Source organism: Poecilia reticulata, linkage group LG6, assembly GCF_000633615.1.
Source record: "Poecilia reticulata strain Guanapo linkage group LG6, Guppy_female_1.0+MT, whole genome shotgun sequence".
Taxonomy (NCBI): Eukaryota; Metazoa; Chordata; class Actinopteri; order Cyprinodontiformes; family Poeciliidae; genus Poecilia; species Poecilia reticulata.
Window position 1 is genome coordinate 24,919,599 of NC_024336.1, and position 19,631 is coordinate 24,939,229.

The following is a 19,631-nucleotide window of genomic DNA, read 5'->3' on the forward strand; positions in this document are numbered from 1 at the left end:
GGATATGTGTGGGTTCTCTTCAGACACTCCGGCTTCCACCCACAGTCTAAAATTATCACTGTTAGGTTAACTGGTCTCTCTAAATAGCTCCCAGGTTTACTGAGCATGGCTGTTTGTCCAATGTCTTTAAGTTGCCCTGTGATGGACTGGTGACCTGTCCAAGATGTGCTCTGCCTATGGCCCAGTGATTTCTGGAGATATTCATTTGCAGCCCTGCAAGAGTAAGTGGATATACACAATAGATAGAAAACAAATAAAAATTAAGTTTTGGTTAAAAATGCTTTGTCATTAAAACAAACAACAAGCAGGATAGTCACTGCTTCAAAGTATACTATTGTGAGGACATGTTTATTTGCTCTCTTACATTGGGAGTCCTGCTGGAACACCACAAGGTACAAGATGTCCTCCGAATACTGCTAACTAACGACTACTGCCACTCAGACACAGAGTATCTGAGATATCCATGTGTAATTAAAGTGGCTTGGCTGGTTAGCTTACAGTTGAGTGAAGTACTGATGTCCTTGGAAAAACTGCAAAGAGCAAAGAAAGCTGCTGGAGCTACTGCAAGATTATTTTCCACTCTTGACTGTTCAAATGAAAGCAATAAAAACTATATTCTGTTTCACGTGCAAACCTTAAAGAATCAGCTTGATCCTTGCAGCTCATGAGTTGACTGTATGTTGGCAACCCTTGCTACAAATCAGCTGAAGCAAAGGTTAACTCAGATGATAGGGGCAGTGCTGAAATTACAAATAAGACCATACTACGCTTTTTGTAGACGTCTGCATAATTTTCCTAATGTAGAAAGGACTGCATTTATCAGATTTAACCTGTGTTCTCTATATAGGACATAAAACCAGCAGTGCTTCAAGCATGTAATAATTTATATCAAAGTTGTTAAGTATGGGAACAAGCATGCATTGCTGGAAAAAATGAATGGGGAAAGTGGAAATGTGTTTTTTCAGAAGTGCAAAAGCTTTTCAATGCAGCCACAGACAGTTTCTTCTCAATTGGATGCATTATGACAAAGTAGAGGTCCAGATTTCACTGAAATAATCTGATTTGCATCAAGCTTATATATGGAGCTCTTCATGACTGTGAACATAACGTGAAGTTTAGCTGTTAGCACTCCTTGGGGGTTATTTTAAGTTAGCTTCTCAAATGTCTTCACATGATTCCTGTCTGCATCAAAAGGGCAGTGGGTGAAGAGCAACGTGCAAAATAGTTTAGGGCGAATAAATCTGAACAAAGCAAGGGACACAAAAGATAAAAATTGACAATGTGAAATATGCTTGTAGAATATGACTAGTCTGTGTAATTTGTCAATATTTGTAATGAAATTTAGACAGCAAGCTATTACACAACTATTCCACTTTTACATCCAGTGTTATGTTTCTAAAGCGATTACAAATTGTGATTTCAGTGAAATCTGAATTTAATCAAACTCTCACTCTCAAAGAATATAACTCTAAAAGTAGAACTTTAATTTTTTTTACCCCCTTTTTTGTACATGCACACTTTATAATGCCTTTAAACATTAGAAAAGTTTACCTGTCACAATGAATACCTCTAAACATAAGAAACTGTCTTTAAAAAATAGTCTCAAACCAAGATTGGATATATGAAAATTTTGTCATGAACTTTAATAGCAAGCTAGATTGAAAAAAAAAAATCTGATTATAGTTTCACATTTCTATTGGAATTGTTCTGCATACATTCATACAATTTGGAAGAACAACACCTAGTGGTTTAAAAACATACCAAGTTCAAAATGATAAGGTTTTGTGCATAAAGAAGCATGTTTTTTTCCCCACCAGTATCAAGTGCACAATCTCTGGGCACCATAATGGAAGACTTCTGACATGTTCATGAGGACTGTCTCTCTTATTTTAAAGTGAGTTTTAAACACATTAAAGATTAATGTACAACCGTCTTCAAAAATCTTGCTTAGCATGTCATATATACAGATGTTCTTGATGATGCGGTTAAGACAATTCTTTGTTAAAGGTGCTGCAATCTAAACATTCAAGTTCATAAGCACCAGAATTTTAAATACATGCTCTGGGTAAACGTTTTAACATGGAGTCACACAGTGCAACGTAATACTATACTAACAGATTATGAGAAGCCTCACTAGCTCCTTTTACTTCATGTCCCGAACTCTTTGACAAATTACTTCTGTGAACTCTGAGCACTTGGCGTTTCCTCCCAAGTCTTTGGTTAGAACCTTAAAGAAAATTATGAAAAACTTTAGAAGGAGCATCACGTTATCAATACACCCACAGCGAGTTGTCTTTAAAAGTGAATTACCTTTTTGTCCTGAATGGTGTCAAAGCAGGCAGTTTCAATTTTCTGGGCGTGGCTATGTAAACCCATGTGGCGCAGCATCATGATGCCACTGAGCAGCAGGGCAGTGGGGTTAGCAAGATCTTGTCCTGCAATATCTGGAGCAGTTCCATGAACCTGGCAGGAGGAAAGGAAAAATAACAGTCAACCACCATGGTTGATCAAAATTATTTGATTTTAATTATGTTAATTAAAAATATGTGTCGTAAAATATAAAACGTACCGACTCAAATATGGCCACCCCATGGGCACCAATGTTTCCACTTGGTGTTACTCCCAAACCTCCAATTAATCCAGCACAGAGATCACTGCAATGAATTAAAAAAAAAACAAACAAACAAATGTAGATTTGTTTCCGTTATATGCTGATAAGGTTTACTCTTTTTGCCACTTGTAATTATTTTCTACTTGTTATTTCTGGTTCAGTCAAATATCACCACATTTTCTGACCGGATTCTTAAGTTTTAATTTTGGAAAAGTTTATAAGGAAGAACTTATGATATATTTACTATGTAATTACCTCAAGATGTCTCCATACAAATTTGGCATCACCAGGACATCAAACTGCGAGGGATCCTGGACTATCTGTAGGAGGATTTTGACAATGTTGCCTTTAATTGCAAATGTCAAGAATGCCACAGAAATGCACATGGATTGTATGGGAATCAAATGTTGCCAATCGAGGCTCATCCAAGACCGGTGATGAGTTGACAACTGATCTGACACATGCAAAGTAAGTATACTTTAACCATTTCCTTGTAGTAAAACAATGTATCACTTATTTATCTTATTCCAACAAAGTCCATGCAGTCTTTGTCTCTATTTGAAGTTTGTATTCCATTAAATTTGTGACACATAGTTATTACTCCCTCTTGTGGTAATAAGTTGCAATATGTATGGCCTACATAGTCCGGTTACCAGTATCACCGTCCTAAAAAGTTATATTTTCAGAACCACAAAAATGTCTTCATCATGCTGTTTCTACAGTTTTAAGAACTTTTAATAAGATACAAGAGACACTGCTGGAGTGACTGGGATATTTGCAGTCTGGATGGAACATCCTCCCCTCATCATGCTGCTAGGCACTGAAGGTCAGCTGGCTGAAAGGCTACTACTTTATAATTTATTTAAAAGGAGTTTAAAAAAAAATGCCACCCGTCATTGTATCTTTTAAAACTACAGTGAAAAGACTAATATTCTCCACAATAAGCATATTTAAAGGATAGCTATTGGTATTCATTTAACGCTTTTAATGTCATCAATGTTAGAAATATCTATTAGTTATGTTTTAAATAAAATCAATTAGATAATGTAAATATCACAATACTGTAACACTCTACACACCGAGTATCTCATACCAGCTAAGGCCTAAATAAAACAAGAGAGCTAATTTGATTCCTAATAGAAGTTGCTGGAACTTACATTAAGGCACACAGTATCCAAGTACATCTCTGTGAATTTGATATCTTTGTGCTTCTCTGCGGCCTCCCTGCACTTTCGCAGGAAAAGTCCATCCGACATTCGCCTGAAAAGACGAGCAAACATCGGACAGTCATTTAGCATCTTTAGCAGGACAAGCTTTGATGGCATCTGTAGAGGAATGTAACATACATGATATTAGCCTTGTGAACAGCAGTAACACTGGACCTCTGATTGTTTTTTGCGTATTCAAAAGCATACTCTGCAATGCGGTGGCTGGCTTGTTCCGTGATGAGCTTAATACTCTGCACAACTCCGTCAACAATCTGAAAGTAGAGGTGCGTCATTAAAAATGAACATGACTAACGCCTAAAGAAACTCAATGATAAATTATTGTAAGTGAAGATAACAGTGAGATGGGATGTTTTAATATTAAAAGCAATAAAATAAAATGGCTCTAATCAAAAGAGTGTGTAAAGAGTTTTACCACGTGTTCAATCCCACTGTACTCTCCCTCAGTGTTTTCCCTGATGGTAACCAGGTTCACATCAGTATAAGGCGTGTCATAACCCTCAATGGACACGCAGGGGCGCACATTAGCGTAGAGGTCAAACGTCTTTCTCAGAAGCAGGTTCATGGAGGGATGACCTGCTCCTACTGGTGTTTTCAAAGGGCCTGCAGGTAGAAATAGTGGAAAAATATCCGCCAAATAAACTTATTTAAAATTCATTTTTCAACAAAAGTGTGAAATTGAATAAAGTAGAGCAATCTTTTCTATGTGGGAAAATGTGTAGAAAACTGGGCTTTGCAGCAAAAAGGGTTTAGGTTACCTTTCAGGCCGATTTTTGTTTTATCCATCGATTCTTTAGCATCATGAGGAATCATCCACTTTCCACCTGGTCCCTGTACAGCTGTGACGTTTCTTTCCTCCCACTCAATGGGAACCTAGTTTAAAATATATGCAAACAACAAGCACAACACTATCTTCTCAGATGATGCATATCTTGTAGATTGAGCAGCATTTTAAAAAAAGCTATATTTCTCACAATTATCCTGTCTGTCAAAAATCAGTAGAAAAAACAGATTGACAGTATATATATATATATAAAAAAAAATGTAATAACCGACTTCAGCTGCTACAAATATCTTCACGACAGCCGCGGAGATCTCTGGACCGATGCCATCACCGGGGATTAATGTAACAGTTTTCATCTGTGTGGAAAAAGAGAGACAAAGACCAAAATAAAGATTGTGTTCACCCGTACACCCATATGTCTTAAACATTAAAACAGATTTTAAAAATGATTGTAGTAATCTAAAGTAAATTTGAAAAAAAAAAAAAAAAAAAATCTACATACCCCACGGATGAAACTCCTGGATTGTAGAAGCTCATTTTTCAAAGAAGCAACTACACGTGATGCCTGCAATTTCAGAAACACCACTTTAGTAAAACACTCAAGTCATCCATTGTGAAGCTCGATAGATGACCCACTCAAAAGTTCCAATTTTCAAAACTTTTTCCTTGAAGTTCTGCAAAGAGAGCTTAATGCAGAAAAAAATCCAAAGACTTAGAACAAGCAACCCCCTTCAACAATTCATGGTTAATCTTCAGCAATGGCCTTTGCACCACCCAAAAAAAAGCAACCCTCACCTGCATCATCCAAAAACAAAAAACTAAAATCAAAAGCAGAAATATTATGTGAAAGAATACCATTAACATCCCCCAAAAGACTTCCACATACTGTAGAATCAGTGCATCTCTTGCTGTAATGACAAACTATGGTTAAACAACTCGAGGATCAAACTCCAGCAAAGACTTGTGCAAGACAAGGATGTTAATCCAGTGTGTCATGCTCCTCATTTGTTTATTGGTGTAGAAACTCACTGTCCTCTTTATTAGAGACAACATTTTTCATACTGCATTGGGATATATTTGCCATCAGAACTTCTTCAATCCTTCATGGTAAAAATACAACAAGTGGACAGGAACATACTTCTGATTTTTTTGGTCCATATTGACCTGATGGCATCAAATATTGGCTGAAAATTTCAAGTCTCATCACATCCGTAAGGGTGTTATTTAACTGAGATGTGGTTACTGTGAACGCCATTGGAGAACAGTGATCTTATTGACATGTTCAGAAGACAATTTGAGATAAATTGAGCTTTGAGACACATTAATGTCCCATTCTGGTGAGCCTGTGATAAGTGCAGCCTCTGAGCGGAACCCTGAGCCTGTAGCCCATCTTCTTCAAGGTTTTGTTTGTTGCAAATGCTGCCACATAACTGGTTTATTTGAAATTTATATTCATACACAATTAAACAGGTGTATCTAATAAGTTGTCCAGTGAGTGTAAATTACTTCCAATTCAATGTGAGGATAAATGTTTACTTTTAGTCTTCTGGCCAATAAGAAGAGAATTTACTTGACAGTAGGGTTGATGATCAACCGCTTTTTTCCGGAGCAGGAAGCAAAACTTCACAGCCGCGCTGTGAAGCCGGGAAAAAGCAGTTGATCACCAATTGACATTTCACCATTTTTAAAGCGGGTGAACCACGAGTAAACTTGAGCTTGACACATAGCGTCATCCTTGTAAGCGGTCTTCAACATTTGAACGGTTTCCGTTCAAATGTTGCTCATAGAACTTCTCCATGAAGAAAAACGACGGCTGGACAAAATAGCTCTTACAAGAAAATTCACTGAGGGTAGACGAAACCTTCCACATCAACGCCGCTTGGCACACTGATTGAGAAGGCGTGGTTGAACAAATGCCTAGCGGCAGAATCGTGTACTACGAAAACTGCGCGTGCAGCAGCGTCATTCTGGAAACTTTTGGGTACCCCCTCGTAGTCAAGTAGACTAAACTTTCTTGCTGTGGTTTGATTTTGTCCTTGCCGTTGATATAAAAACCAAACTTTGTTAGCAGATGAATAATCTGTAGACATGTGTTGCCATTTCTTAGGTCTAACAAGTATCTTCAACAGAAACAGCTCCCAAAATGATCTGCAGAAGAGGATAAACCATGTAGTTAGCAAGTGAGCTACTAAACTAGCAAGATTCTAGTTACTATAGTAACCATAAAGCTGTAGCTCATTTTTAATAAGCATAATTATCCTCGTAGCTTTATCTTCCTTTTCAGCTTGAACGCAATTTACAAAAATCGGACATAAAGAATAAAAGATTTAGTGAATTGCATAAGACAGTTAGGTAAATTTTATGGATGCATACCGTTGACCTCCACATGTTTCCTGCGATTGTGAGGTAGACGAGGTCGAGCTCTGAGGAGCGGCGGCGGCTTGTCAAACTGGAAAAGACGTAACGCAAACTTCCGGCTTTCAAAATAAACACAATTTACTAAAATACATACCGATGACTGTACCTGTTTATAGTGGTTAAAATAATTACTTTCTTCAACAAGGAAACGCAATAAACTAAATGTCAACGCTTCTATTACAGATAAATATCAAATATTTCCAATGTGTGTCTAATGTCTGTTAGGTTATTTATAAGTGTATTGGACAATCACCAGCAGGTGGCAGCATGGCATTATTTGTTGGACTGCCTTATGACTTGTAAAGATCTTATTTGTTTTAACAAATACATCACAATGTATTTTGCTCTGATCGTAAAGTGGGTGATATAGGTATGCATCTTATCTGAATTTATTCTAAATAATCAAAGTCAGAATTAAATACACATTTACAGGCTTACAAATAATGTATTTTCAGCAAGTTGGTTGCACAGAGAAACCCTATGATAAAAAAAAAAAACAAGTAAAAAGAGCCAACAATCAATCAGTCAATCTTTGCATAAGCACAAGAACAAACAATAGATGACACATTTACTTTTTAAATTAACCAGCAATGTAAAATTAAGGACACCCTGTAAGCAAAGACCAATACAAATTCTAATGAGCAGCATAGCTATCAGCATTATTTCAGGCTACAGCATTGTACAAAATGCACATTGTGCAAGTTAAGACATCGATGAGCCAAACTGAGGGGCATCAGTATGGGTCAAGGTTTTCAAACCGCCTCTGTATTTATTCTGTCAACCAATGCATAGGATGAATACAGTAACAGCGAAATTCACACACTGCGGCACGGAGCACGTGTGTCAGGCAATGATATTTAAAAAGCATTTGGATATAGCATGGTTGTTTGAAAAAAGCTACAGTACATCTGTCATAGTACATCATTACAAAGCAAAAAAAGGCGGCTGAAAGTTACATAAAAGGTTTGTACAAAATAGCCCAATTCAGATGGCGTATTGCTTTGGCTGCTTCTTCAAGCTCATTGATCGCTCAGTCTGGGAAATCACATGAGTGGCTCTGTTGTTCAAGAGTCTGCATTCGTGAAGAACATCTGGAGAAGAAGAAAAAAAGAAAAGACAATTACATGAACAGGTGACATTAATTCATTAGAATGACACTGTGAAGTTAGTTCAATACTGTTATTTCTTTTTAAAAGTGAAACTCAAAAGGAGATTCATTATATACACAATTGCAAATATTTTTGGATAAACTTTTGATGCTCATCTAATGTATTGAGACGCACTTGTAATTTCAGTATAAATAATATCAAAAGAGTTGACAAATGGTAAAAAAAAAAAAGAAAAAACACAGCGAACCTCACCATTGAACTGTTTGTAGGCTTCTTCAATAATGGCATTGTTTGATCGCTTTATCTCCCAGTAACCGTCTTCTACCCATGGCTTGCAATCGGGATGTTCAATGAGCTGCCCATTCTTATATGAACCAGCTGATCACATAGAGAAAAATGAACAGTTCAACGGTATTTTACAAAAAAAAACAAAAACATTGCATTAAACACACATCCATGTAAGACTGTTGTTGGTCATTGAATAGACGTATATTTGCAGCAAAGAAAAAAAATAGTACCTTTTATGGTATCATCAATGTCTTTGCATAACTGGTACAATTCACTTCCTCGTCCAACAACTCTCTCTCCTGTAATTCAAAACAGATAGTATAAGCATATTCAGCCAAAACACAGCAATGCCTTCAAGTACTAATAGTATTGCCAAGATAAAGAATTACAGAAAAATAAATCTTACCATCCAGAACCTTGATGTTCGGGAACATCTCGAGTACAACAGCTCTGTATGATGCGCTCCTGCACACTGACAAAACCAAAGCAGCAACATAACAAACATCAATCACCATCTTCCATTTACTGGAATTGCAGATAAATTTCTCATAAATTACCTGGGTTACTGTAATTGTAGGTGTTGTCTCTCAGACGTATGTTTTCTAGCTTTTTCAGAGAAACAAGGCAATGTAGGCTCTCAGTGCTGTTGAAAAATAGCACATTAGACGTAAGGTTTTATATATATATATATATATATATATATATATATATATATATATATATATATATATATAATTCAGCATAGACCTTAGTTAATAAGTGACAAAATCTAAATATGATGATGCATTTCAGCATTTATCAAATGAGTTGAAGTAAAATCTAGTTTATTTGTATACATTGTAAAACTAGAATAATGGCAGAAAAACCTTATGCAATTTATAATCAGTGACATTAACCAGCAATTCAAAATGATCAGTTCTGATTTATTTTCAAAAACGATTAAAATATTGTTTTGCAATGGTATCAGCATGTAAATTTGTAACATACCTGGATATGACATTACCAGCTAAATTTAAAGTTTGTAAATTTTCACAACTACGAAGTGGCTCTGGGAAAACAACCAGAAACAGAGAACACAAATAAATTTTACACAATGTCATTCTGAAAAAAAAAAAAAAAAAACTGAAATAAAGCCCGTTTGCCTTACCTATATTAGAGATTCTGTTAGAAGACAAATTAAGCACAGAAAGAAGACGAAGAGATGATAGAGGTCCTAGATTTGTGACATTGTTGCCAAATAGGTCCAGCCTCTCCAAATTTACACATTCCCCAATGCATCCAAGGTCATGTATACCTTAAAGACAAAGAGCAAATTTTTATAAATAGTAACTTAATGAACATGAACATTAAAAACGTGCACTAATCCTTACCAAGGACTCTGAGTTTCAGAAACAGAATGGATTCCAAATCAAATTCTCCTGTCCGTGACTTCAGCTGCAAAGCAGTTACCTTCTCATACTCTGCATCTGAGGGAACCAGAGTGATAAGACCGCACAAAACAAAGCACATTCACTTTCTATTCTTAATATGCAGTGCAACTACAGATCCTATAATTTGTGACTCAGCGATGCAAAAGATAATGCTGGAAGCACTGTTTGTTCTGTTAACAGGGAAGGGAAAAGAAACTTTAAATAGAAGCAGCATATTATTATTTATTTTCCTGACAGCACACAGAGGATTTTTACAAAGGAGAGGGTCACAACAGACAGATGTGCTGATGTGCTCACTGTTGTGTAATGTTATAATCCCACTAGCATGCATGAGTAACAGCTGAGGGAGTTATGTTTGCTTTAGTCCTACACATGAATTCTCCTCACTCACTGAACCATAGATAATGAGGATAGTGTCTTTTTATATGTAAATACCAGTCCGTTATTTTATTTCATGTTATTTTTTTTTTTAATTTAGCTTACTGAATTGTAAACAAGAGGAAATCAAAGTGGAAAAACAATATTGGTGAAAATATAGGAGCACCAATTGTGTCTTATCTTTGAGAAGAAATACATGAGAAATGTGAACTTTCTTTACGGTCATCTAGCATCAGCGTTAAATAATGTTAGCTACATTTGTGCTAACAGTGAGCGTCGTTCCTATGGCAGCAGCTAGGAAAAATTATGATAATCATTCAACATATAAAAAGGTGTGTAAAATAGAATAGTAGTAGAGCTCATGTTTATTTTTTTTCTCTAGAGATGACGAAGCAACAGGAAGAAATTACAAACACAGACGCGTTGTTAGCTTCATTTTCTCTGTGGACACAGTTAGCTACAGTTAGCACAGGCTGCTAGAGGCTAACACAGTAACGTAGCAACAAGCTATCAGTGAAACTTACCCTGCTCCTTGTCTCGCTTACAGTCCATGCTGGGCAACTTTGACAGTTAGAAATCAAACAAATGTCACAAAGGGTGACAATTAAACCAGCGCAAATCAAGACAGGAATTATTTACTGAGCGTGAAATTATCATTTGTCCAGAGGTGGGATAAGGACACGCTCATTGGTGCTGTAATAACAGGCAGGTGGATTAGAGACGGACATCACACCAGCCTCTGCAGCTCAACGGGGGGGAGAGTTTACAGGGAAGCGATAATCTCTGGAGCAGAAGATAAACTAGTTTATTTTACTTCAGAAGCAACAGGTTATTTGATAGAAACTAAATTATTATTATTATTATTATTATTATTATTATTATTAAACGTCTAACCTGCAAGATCATGGACAAGACCAAGTTAATCAAATTATTACTACCTGGACTTTTATAATTAATGTAGGCTCTCAGTACATTCGAAGTAAGGTACTCTATAGGTCTTTATAATTAACAGGATTTAATATATACATTTAAATTAGGCCTCTCATTAAACGATCTTATTTTTCAATATTTATCAAATAAAGTGATAGTTCAATAGAAGTTCTATGGCCTTCTTTGCTGTTATATCAACCATGTTGCCAGCAGGTTCTAGTTCAAGTTTACTTATTTATTTGCCTGTGGGTTGTCTGATTGGTTTGTCTGCACCCTGTTGGAAACACCACCTGGGTTCTTAAGGAGAAGCAGATCAGTTTGCGCTGAACAGGGTTTACAGGAAAATCCACTCCTCTGGCTCAACTGTGACAAGACACCAGCTATGCGGTCTTTTTACATTTTATTTTCCAGCGAATATTTGCTCTCATGGCAGGAATCTCCTGAATGGACATCAACAACAATCTTTTTTAAGTTCTTGCAACAATACTCGGCTCAACTTGTGTGGAGACTTTGACTCCACCGACCCCCTAAATGCCTTTCTCTGAGAAAAGGTGGTGGACGTTCTTTGCTTTGAATGTGTACAAGCAACAAATTACTTGATAAAGATGGGTAATAAGCAAACAATATTCACAGACGAGCAACTTGATGCTTATCAGGTAAGATGAATGCATGCTTTGCTTGTATTATGATGGAGGACGGAGGAAAGTGATGCATAACTTCCTTACAAGAAAAAATATTTCTCATACAAAACATTATAAGCATTTTGAATTGAAAGATATTTAGATAAAGTTAGAGAAGAACCATTCAGGCTTTTTTCCTTCAAGGTCTGACTGAGTTAGTTTATTAAATATTATTACTCTAAGGACTTTAGAAGAGTAAGAAGTGTCTCAAGTTTCTGTTCAGTTTCTGTTAGGTTACTTAACAGAACATGTAGGACTTTTGAGGTTTATCAATGCAATTGTCCCTGCTCTAGTCTTTTCCAAACAAGATGACAATAAGAGAAAAATAATATTGCAAAAATGAAGTTTTGAACTCCATTGCTGTCATTTTTTAATGTTAGGCATTATCTATACTTGTTTGCATTATTGTTCTTATGTTTTTCATATTGAAAACTGAGAATAGGAAATTGGTATCTACAATTGATTGCACTGTACTCCTTGTTCATTGAAGGAATGATTTAAAATGATCTGATTGACTTGACAGTCAGATTAGACTTGACATTGAAGAATGAACACAAACTCATTGTATGAAAAAAATAATAACTTTGTCCAGTTTAACTAGTAATCCAAGTATCAGTCTGATAAATACACCACTCCGTGTGCAACAGTTCACCTTGTGATTTGCTGGGGGATTAATAATTGATGCCAAGCCAGTGATATGCTGTGAAACTCTACTCTCAGGACTCAGCTTAGTTCTCAAGAGTTGCTCTGGTTACTATAGTGGCTCTTTAAAAATTCCTCTTAGAATCCCATTGCTCTTTGTTTTGTCCTGTTGGTATTTTTCGCTATTCAGATTTTCAGGCTCTGACCCCTACAGCTTGAGCGTCTTTCTGAGCTTCAGAGGCATTTATACAAACATAGGATTCATACCGTTACTAAGCTAAAGCATCTGGTGTAAGACACAATCACTGCTATACTCCAGACATTTACAGTACACTCTGTTCTAGAAATACACAGCTGCGTTCTGTTTCTTACACCTACGAACACAGGTCAGACAGTACAAAAGGCTGATGTAAACCAAGGCGTTCTTCTGTTGGGCTATTGGATATTACATGTGCCAACACATGCATGTTAGACAACAGCAGATCATGTTGCTGTGTGTACTCTCACAGCCATCAGCGCTTTAGAGAAACCAGACACCCGGTCAAGCCTTTTATCGGCAGTCTCAAACTGCAGTTCTCAAGGATCAGAGTTCTGTAACTTTAAGATGTGTTCCTTGTCCTATACACTTGAATTAAAAGCCTCGCTAACATGCAGTCAATGTCTACAGAGCTCTGCTAATGAGCTGATATTCGAGCTAGGTGTCCTGAAGCAGAGGGTCATTTTAAAGTTGCAGAACCAGGCCCTGAGGACCCGAGTTTGAGACCAGTGCTACATTTAGAAAATCTGTCACACTATTTAATATGATTTGATAGATGGGTCACTGAGTGACCGATGTAGGCTGATGCTATACTTCAAACGGTGTCATAAAAATATACGTATCAATTAATGAGGCATAATAATATGACCAGGATGAGCACGCCTCTTTGCCTCCTGTGCACAGCAGTGACTCAGTTTATCACTGTTTCTTTCTTGGAGCACTTTTTATAGACACTAAACGCTGAACATCAATGCAACACAAGAGCTGCATTTTTGGAAATGCTCTGACCGTTCGTCTACCTATTACAATTTGTCCCATTTTTTCTGCCTCTAACACGTTAACTCTGAGGACAGTATGTTCCTCTGCTGTCTAACGCAGGCAATCTAACAGGTGACCTGACGAGGAGATGAGCATTTTATTATTTTCACCTGTTAGTAGTCGTGTTGTATATACATATATACTGCATATATGTGTATATGTACATATATACTGTATTTCTTTTGAACTAGAGCTTTGATCTTCTGTCTACTCTTATTGCAGGACTGCACATTTTTCACTCGCAAAGAAATTTTGCGGTAAGATATTTTTCTTTGTATTGTTTGGTTCGGATTAATTGGCAATGTGCTTGTTCTGATGATCACCAGACTAAACATTTGGCCACATGTTTTGACTATGAAATCAGTGATTATGTTAGCCTATATGTTAAATGTATGTTAAAGTTTCCTTGTTAAACAAGGTTCCACAATAAACAATAACCTCTCCAGACTGTTTTCCCCTCAAAGCTTTATTTCTTAAATCTGCCTGCAGGATACTGTGTAAGTTATCTTAGACGTTCCACCGATTTTCTACAGATTTATGAGAAATATATTTCAAAGTCTTAGATGATAGTTTCCAGCTGGAAAATAATGGCTTTAGCAGAATAGTGTGAAAATCTTGGTACCTTTTTGATAAAGGTACTTTATGAAATATGAGTTTGTTGAATAATCTTCTGTTACTATTTGTGTTGAAACAGATACATTTCGAGTGGTTCTGAGATAAGGGTCTTCTTAAGTTCATTCATTGATGTCTTCCAAGTACTCCTCCTTTCCTGTTGCCCAAAACATTGACAAACTTAAGCCGAATTTACTTTGCCCTCTTCTTCTGTCGCCTTTTAGTCTGAAGTTTAACCAGATTTATCACCCAAAATTCATGCAAAGGTTTGTTAACCATATGAAGGTTGAATGTTGTCTCTTACTTGTAATCTGCTTTGCATAAAGTGTTTCCTAAGTGATTACAGGTAAATGAGCTGATCAACACCAGTAAGCAAGACGCAGTCAGGACACAAACAGAAAACTGTGGTCAAGAATGACAGTGAACAAGGCTCATTCAGCATCTCAGAACTTGCTCTTGACCAAAACATGAAGGCTAAAGGTTGTTGTCCATGGAGATCAAGAGAATTTTGATGCACTGGAGTTTGAGGACACTTCAAAATCTTGAAAAATTATGAATTTATGGGTAGCATCACCTCTCTTTTCATATCACTCACCAGGAGACTGACATGCAAAAACGACCTATAATTTTCTTCATGGAGCTGAGTAGTGTTGCTCATCTTTCAGTGTTTAGTTCATAGAAGTTGAAAAATTAAGCTAGTATGTTAAGATTCACAAAGAAGGGGATGCTGTGGTGCCACAGGGGTAAAGCACAACCCTCATATGGAGGCTCTTGTCATCAGTGTAGAGGTCACAGGTTCAAGTCCCAAACCTGGTGACCTTTGCCACATGTCCTCCCCCACTTTTACCTACTTTCCTGTTTAACCACTCTTAAATAAAGGCTGCCTGAGCCATAAAAAAAAAGATTCTCAAAGAAGATTGTGAAAAGTAAAGGTGACAGTAAATAGAGTGTTTGGACAGGTTCTTTATGACTTTCTATTAAATGAGTTTGAGGGTAGCCACATTTTGTCCTAAGAGGAAACAGTAAGTTGGGTAAAGCAAAAGTTTTAGTTAAATGTGAGCTTTTCAGATATCTGTTTAACATCCACATGGCAACTGATGTAAATATTACTCAGCGGGTTTCTGCAAGTTCCTTTTTGGCACGGAGGTAACACAGACTAAATTTGCATAGTCAACTTTCCCTTAGAAAGAATGTTCCATCAATTGCAGTGGTTAAAAGGTGTGGCACACATTTCCAGAAATTCACAGCGAGCAGAAACCATGCTAGCAGGGGTATTCAAATCCATTCCTCAAAGGCCCGTGTCCTGCAGCTTTTAGATGTGTCCCTGGTCTAACAGACCTGAATCTAATTGCCGAATTACCTCCTTTGTATGCAGAGAGCCATGCCTTCTTGTCTACCAAATATGCTTCTGAATGAAGGTTAAAAAATACCTACACACACTCCTAAACTTAAGAGGCAGCCTTGCAAGCAAGGTCAAAGCTGTTGTAGCTTTGGTGGTTTGGCTGACATTACTTTTAATACTATGGATGGAGTTTAAACATGAATGGTATATTTTGCAAATTATAAATTGTATTTGTTCCCATCTGCTTTGTATTTAACCTTAGGTTGCACAGCAGATATCATGAGTTGGCTCCACATCTTGTACCAATGGACTACACCAATGAACCGGATTGTAAACTGCCCTTAGCGCTGATTGTCGACATGCCAGAATTAAAGGTATAACAAAGATGATCATTTTTAAAAGCTTTTTTAAAACATCTGACAATTTATGTCATTTTGGTTTTCTTAAAATTTTACCTGCATTCTGAACTGTTAACCTACATCTATTTTTTGATTATGGGTCATCATTTATTTTTAGCCACAAATAAATTTTTTTTATCAGCCTAACCTTATAGTATAAAGCTTAAAGAAACCAGTCCGAAGTCAAACATTTTTGATTAAATTACCTTTTCATTTTGGGCCAGATTGGTTTGAATAGCATCTTCTAAAGTTTTTGGTCAGCAAAATCCAATAAATGCAGTATGCAAAATCATATGCCTGTTTCTAAAACTCTTTTGAATAATGAAGTTAATGTCTTGCCAAACTATTCATCTACTAAAACCATATGTGATTCTCATGTGAAATTAGAATATTTTCAGAATATTTTTGCGACATTTGTATCACTCTGAATATTTTTGCCTGATGTGCAGGAAAACCCATTCCGCAATCGGATTGTGGAGTCATTCTCAGAGGATGGGATGGGGAACCTCAGTTTCAATGAATTTGTAGATATGTTCTCAGTCCTCAGTGAAATGGCTCCAAGAGAACTTAAGGCCATATATGCCTTTAAGATATATGGTAATAACAACATGTAAAAAGGCTTTTATGCCTTTTTATAACGTAAAATTTTATGAAATTATGTTTCAAAGTAATTCACTCAGATTTATTTCCATCTTAGATTACAACGTGGATAATTACCTGTGCAAGGAGGATCTTGAGAAGACTTTAAATAAGCTGACAAAGGAGGAGTTGACTCCTGAGGAGGTTGAATTGGTGTGTGAGAAAGCCATCGAGGAGGCAGATTTGGATGGAGACAGTAAACTCTCCTACGCTGACTTTGAAAACATGATAACCAGAGCTCCAGATTTTTTAAGGTAATGCTAACTTAAATAAGGTTTTTACCCTATGTTGTAGAGTTGTTTCTCCAAAAACCATTCCTATTAATTGAAATTAACACTACTGTTTTCTATACTCTTCCAGCACCTTTCATATCCGTATCTGAGATGGATGGTTTGACTGTTCTGATGTCAGCAGTTTCATAAACCTGGGGACTGAACCAGAACTGTCCCTGCCACATCACCACTCTGACCTTCAGTTACGCAGTAAACTCTGCTGAATGTGATCTTATCTAAAGAAAACCTGCAATCCCAAATTTAGGGTAAAAGGATACAATTGCATCAAAAGTCAATCTAGTCAAGTTCAGTAAATAAGAACCCGTGTTCTCATGAGTCTCTTTAGTCAGATTAAAAATAGAATTAAATGAAATGACATGTGACTTAAATAGGGCTTTATTAGGACACATAAAGATGTTGTACAATAAAATGAGCCATTTCTCTTCACTCACACATTCGCATGCTGATGACGGCAAGCTGCTGGAGTGGAGCTACATCTAACAGTCTGACAGAAGCGATGTTAAACGAACCTTTTGAAAATAAAAACTTTATTCAGATTAAAATTATTTTTTATAAAGCATGCATGTATGTGCCCTGCGACAGACTGGCGACCTGTCCAGGGTGACCCTGCCTCTCGCCCGGAACGTTAGCTGGAGATAGGCACCAGCAACCCTCCCAACCCCACACCCTCCCGACCAAGGGTATACAGAAAATGGATGGATGGATGGATATAGTTATGTATTGAAATTATTTTTTATTGGTCTGATGGTGTAGTCTAATTCAAAATGTTTTCATTAGCTGTATGTGGAAATTAACAGAAATAAAGGCTTGAAAACGTCAGTCTGTGTGTAATGAATCTAAATAATGTGTTTCACTTAGTATATTGAGTTACTGAAATAAACGACGTATTTCAAGCATTTTCTAATGATTTTGATGATTATGACTTATAGCTGATTAAAAAAAAATTCTGGTTATCTGAAATTTTCAACATTACATGTCACCAATTAAAATAACAAATTTTAATACAGAATGTTAGCTCCCCATAGATGGTCATTGATCCCTTTGCCCTTTCACATCATACTAGTCAATCTGGAAAGGTCATAGGCCTTGTGTGCTTTCTGAACATGCAGCTGGGGAACCAAATGGGTGTGGCTTATATGCAGGATTCACTTGAGCAATTTGTGTAGATGTGCATGCTTCTAATGGAACGTTGTGTTGCGTTACTCTATTGCTGACTATCCAAATGTATTTGGTGCTTTTTTTTTTTAAATTAACGCAAAATTAAGCACCATCCCCAAAGTCTTATGTTCACAAACTTTTCCCTGGACATTTACCTTTTCTGCTAGAAAGCAGTGGTCATGACTCCATCAGTAACACCAAGTTATCCATTTGAATTTGAACTCAAATGAATATTTTCATCTTCTGCCAAGTTGGTTTGGACAGCTGCTTTCTGTAAGGAATTAACATAATCATTTTACTTCAGGAAGATGTAGTCTGGAATGATCTGCCCCCGTATTCAAACACATTCTTGAATCCTGCACACATAGGCGATCTCATTGGAAAACAAGAGGAAATGGTCTTGCCTATGATGGTTGATGATTACCAGGTGTTGGTTGTGGTGCTACAGATTTGCATTATGTATGTATTGAGCACAGTGTTCTGTGTTGATTCTGTGCACTTTATACCAAGCCCACTTTGTTTCTGGATATTCATGTATGACCTTTAGGTAGTTCTATAAATCTTTAGTCAAAACGGTTGTATTTGTCTGACTGACTTAAACTCTTTTGAGAGGGCAGCAAATAGATTACTCTTCTCTCCCAGTTTTTTCTTAATTTTATTTTTTTTTATAAAATATTCAGGAGCCTCGATAATTACTGGTCTTAGTGGGATCATCAGCAAAAAAACTACAATGCAACGTGATAATGGGACTATGAGTAAATGTTTCTAACACCAAAAGTGAAAAAACTCACACATTGCATACAAGACTAGGGAGATCACTAACCCACTGAAGCCATAAGACATTTTACACATAAGCCATAGGGAACACAGATAGAGCTGATGGAGAGGAGATTCACTCCCTAAACATAAAGCCGCAGCTCCAGTGGAATAACATGAGTCTGGGTGTATTAATGTGCTGCAATGACCAAGACTTAGTAACATTAGTAAAGGAGAGAATTAGTCAATAAGCATTTCTATGTGAAGTGTTCCTTGTTATGTGAATTTGATGTAGATGAAGTGTATTTCATAATATCATACAGAGATACCACTATTGCTCAATGAGGAACTTATGCAATAATTATCCATCGCAGCTTTACATCATTTGTAGTTTGTTTTCCACTGTTGCACAATCACACACTTATTACATAAAGCTCTGCTACGACTTTACATTGTTATTAATTTTCTTAGTAACGACATTTTATCATGCAGTTCTTGGTTGTGAAAGAGCTGGTAGCAGAAAGGTCACAAAAACTGGATGATTAACATTTCGGCAGTTTAACATATCCTGGTTTCCCTTAGAGGACTTATAGGGGAAACACCTTATATTCTAATTTCTAAAACTTCTGTTCCAAACGCAACTCTGCAACAGATGTATTTCTGTTTTAGTGCAGATACACTACGTCGTGTGTCTGCACAAATTCATGCAGGCACACGAGCATGAAAATGAGCTTTATTGTCGTTTATAGGCCCCACTAAAGCAGTAACCAGAAAAGTAAAAAAAAAAAAGAGCCACATGATAAAAGATACTAGAAGGCATTTAGGAACCTTATACTTATTTCCCCATTGCTGTTGAATGCGG

At 36.7% G+C, this 19,631-nt stretch overlaps 3 protein-coding genes across 3 annotated transcripts; 1 reads left to right on the plus strand and 2 right to left on the minus strand.

Annotated features, from left to right (window-relative positions):
• Positions 1–1,463: 1,463 nt before the first annotated feature.
• On the minus strand, positions 1,464–7,097 carry idh3a (isocitrate dehydrogenase (NAD(+)) 3 catalytic subunit alpha). The gene is made up of 11 exons (XM_008412253.2): positions 6,995–7,097; positions 5,124–5,186; positions 4,894–4,977; positions 4,596–4,710; positions 4,253–4,440; positions 3,958–4,091; positions 3,769–3,871; positions 2,867–2,931; positions 2,570–2,654; positions 2,311–2,463; positions 1,464–2,227 (listed from the first exon to the last, which is right to left on the minus strand). The coding sequence occupies exons 1-11, from the start codon at positions 7,007–7,009 to the stop codon at positions 2,144–2,146; spliced, it is 1,089 nt and encodes a 362-aa protein (XP_008410475.1). The 5' UTR covers positions 7,010–7,097; the 3' UTR covers positions 1,464–2,143.
• Positions 7,098–7,412: 315 nt separating this feature from the next.
• On the minus strand, positions 7,413–11,001 carry lrrc61 (leucine rich repeat containing 61). The gene is made up of 9 exons (XM_008412252.2): positions 10,769–11,001; positions 9,807–9,902; positions 9,584–9,730; positions 9,424–9,484; positions 8,994–9,079; positions 8,843–8,908; positions 8,667–8,735; positions 8,401–8,526; positions 7,413–8,130 (listed from the first exon to the last, which is right to left on the minus strand). Exons 1-9 carry the CDS (start codon positions 10,794–10,796, stop codon positions 8,024–8,026), a joined length of 786 nt encoding a protein of 261 aa, XP_008410474.1. The 5' UTR covers positions 10,797–11,001; the 3' UTR covers positions 7,413–8,023.
• A 516-nt stretch (positions 11,002–11,517) lies between these two features.
• Positions 11,518–17,438, plus strand: cib2 (calcium and integrin binding family member 2). Its single transcript, XM_008412251.2, has 6 exons — positions 11,518–11,830; positions 13,794–13,828; positions 15,788–15,899; positions 16,373–16,520; positions 16,621–16,816; positions 16,923–17,438. Exons 1-6 carry the CDS (start codon positions 11,780–11,782, stop codon positions 16,942–16,944), a joined length of 564 nt encoding a protein of 187 aa, XP_008410473.1. The 5' UTR covers positions 11,518–11,779; the 3' UTR covers positions 16,945–17,438.
• The last annotated feature ends 2,193 nt before the right edge of the window (positions 17,439–19,631 follow it).

What these genes read in the sequence shown, in the direction of transcription:
- idh3a (XM_008412253.2), bottom strand. An exon ending in CCAGGAGTTTCATCCGTGGG is followed by an intron (nt 4,978 to 5,123) that starts GTATGTAGATTT and finishes TTTTCCACACAG; the next exon opens with ATGAAAACTGTTACATTAAT. An exon ending in AGATATTTGTAGCAGCTGAA is followed by an intron (nt 4,711 to 4,893) that starts GTCGGTTATTAC and finishes ATTTTAAACTAG; the next exon opens with GTTCCCATTGAGTGGGAGGA.
- lrrc61 (XM_008412252.2), bottom strand. Translation starts at nt 10,796, where the DNA reads ATGGACTGTAAGCGAGACAAGGAGCAGG. An exon ending in TCTGAAACTCAGAGTCCTTG is followed by an intron (nt 9,731 to 9,806) that starts GTAAGGATTAGT and finishes TTTGTCTTTAAG; the next exon opens with GTATACATGACCTTGGATGC. An exon ending in AGCCTACAAACAGTTCAATG is followed by an intron (nt 8,131 to 8,400) that starts GTGAGGTTCGCT and finishes CTTCTTCTCCAG; the next exon opens with ATGTTCTTCACGAATGCAGA.
- cib2 (XM_008412251.2), top strand. Translation starts at nt 11,780, where the DNA reads ATGGGTAATAAGCAAACAATATTCACAGACGAGCAACTTGATGCTTAT. An exon ending in TCGACATGCCAGAATTAAAG is followed by an intron (nt 15,900 to 16,372) that starts GTATAACAAAGA and finishes CCTGATGTGCAG; the next exon opens with GAAAACCCATTCCGCAATCG. An exon ending in AGAGCTCCAGATTTTTTAAG is followed by an intron (nt 16,817 to 16,922) that starts GTAATGCTAACT and finishes ATACTCTTCCAG; the next exon opens with CACCTTTCATATCCGTATCT.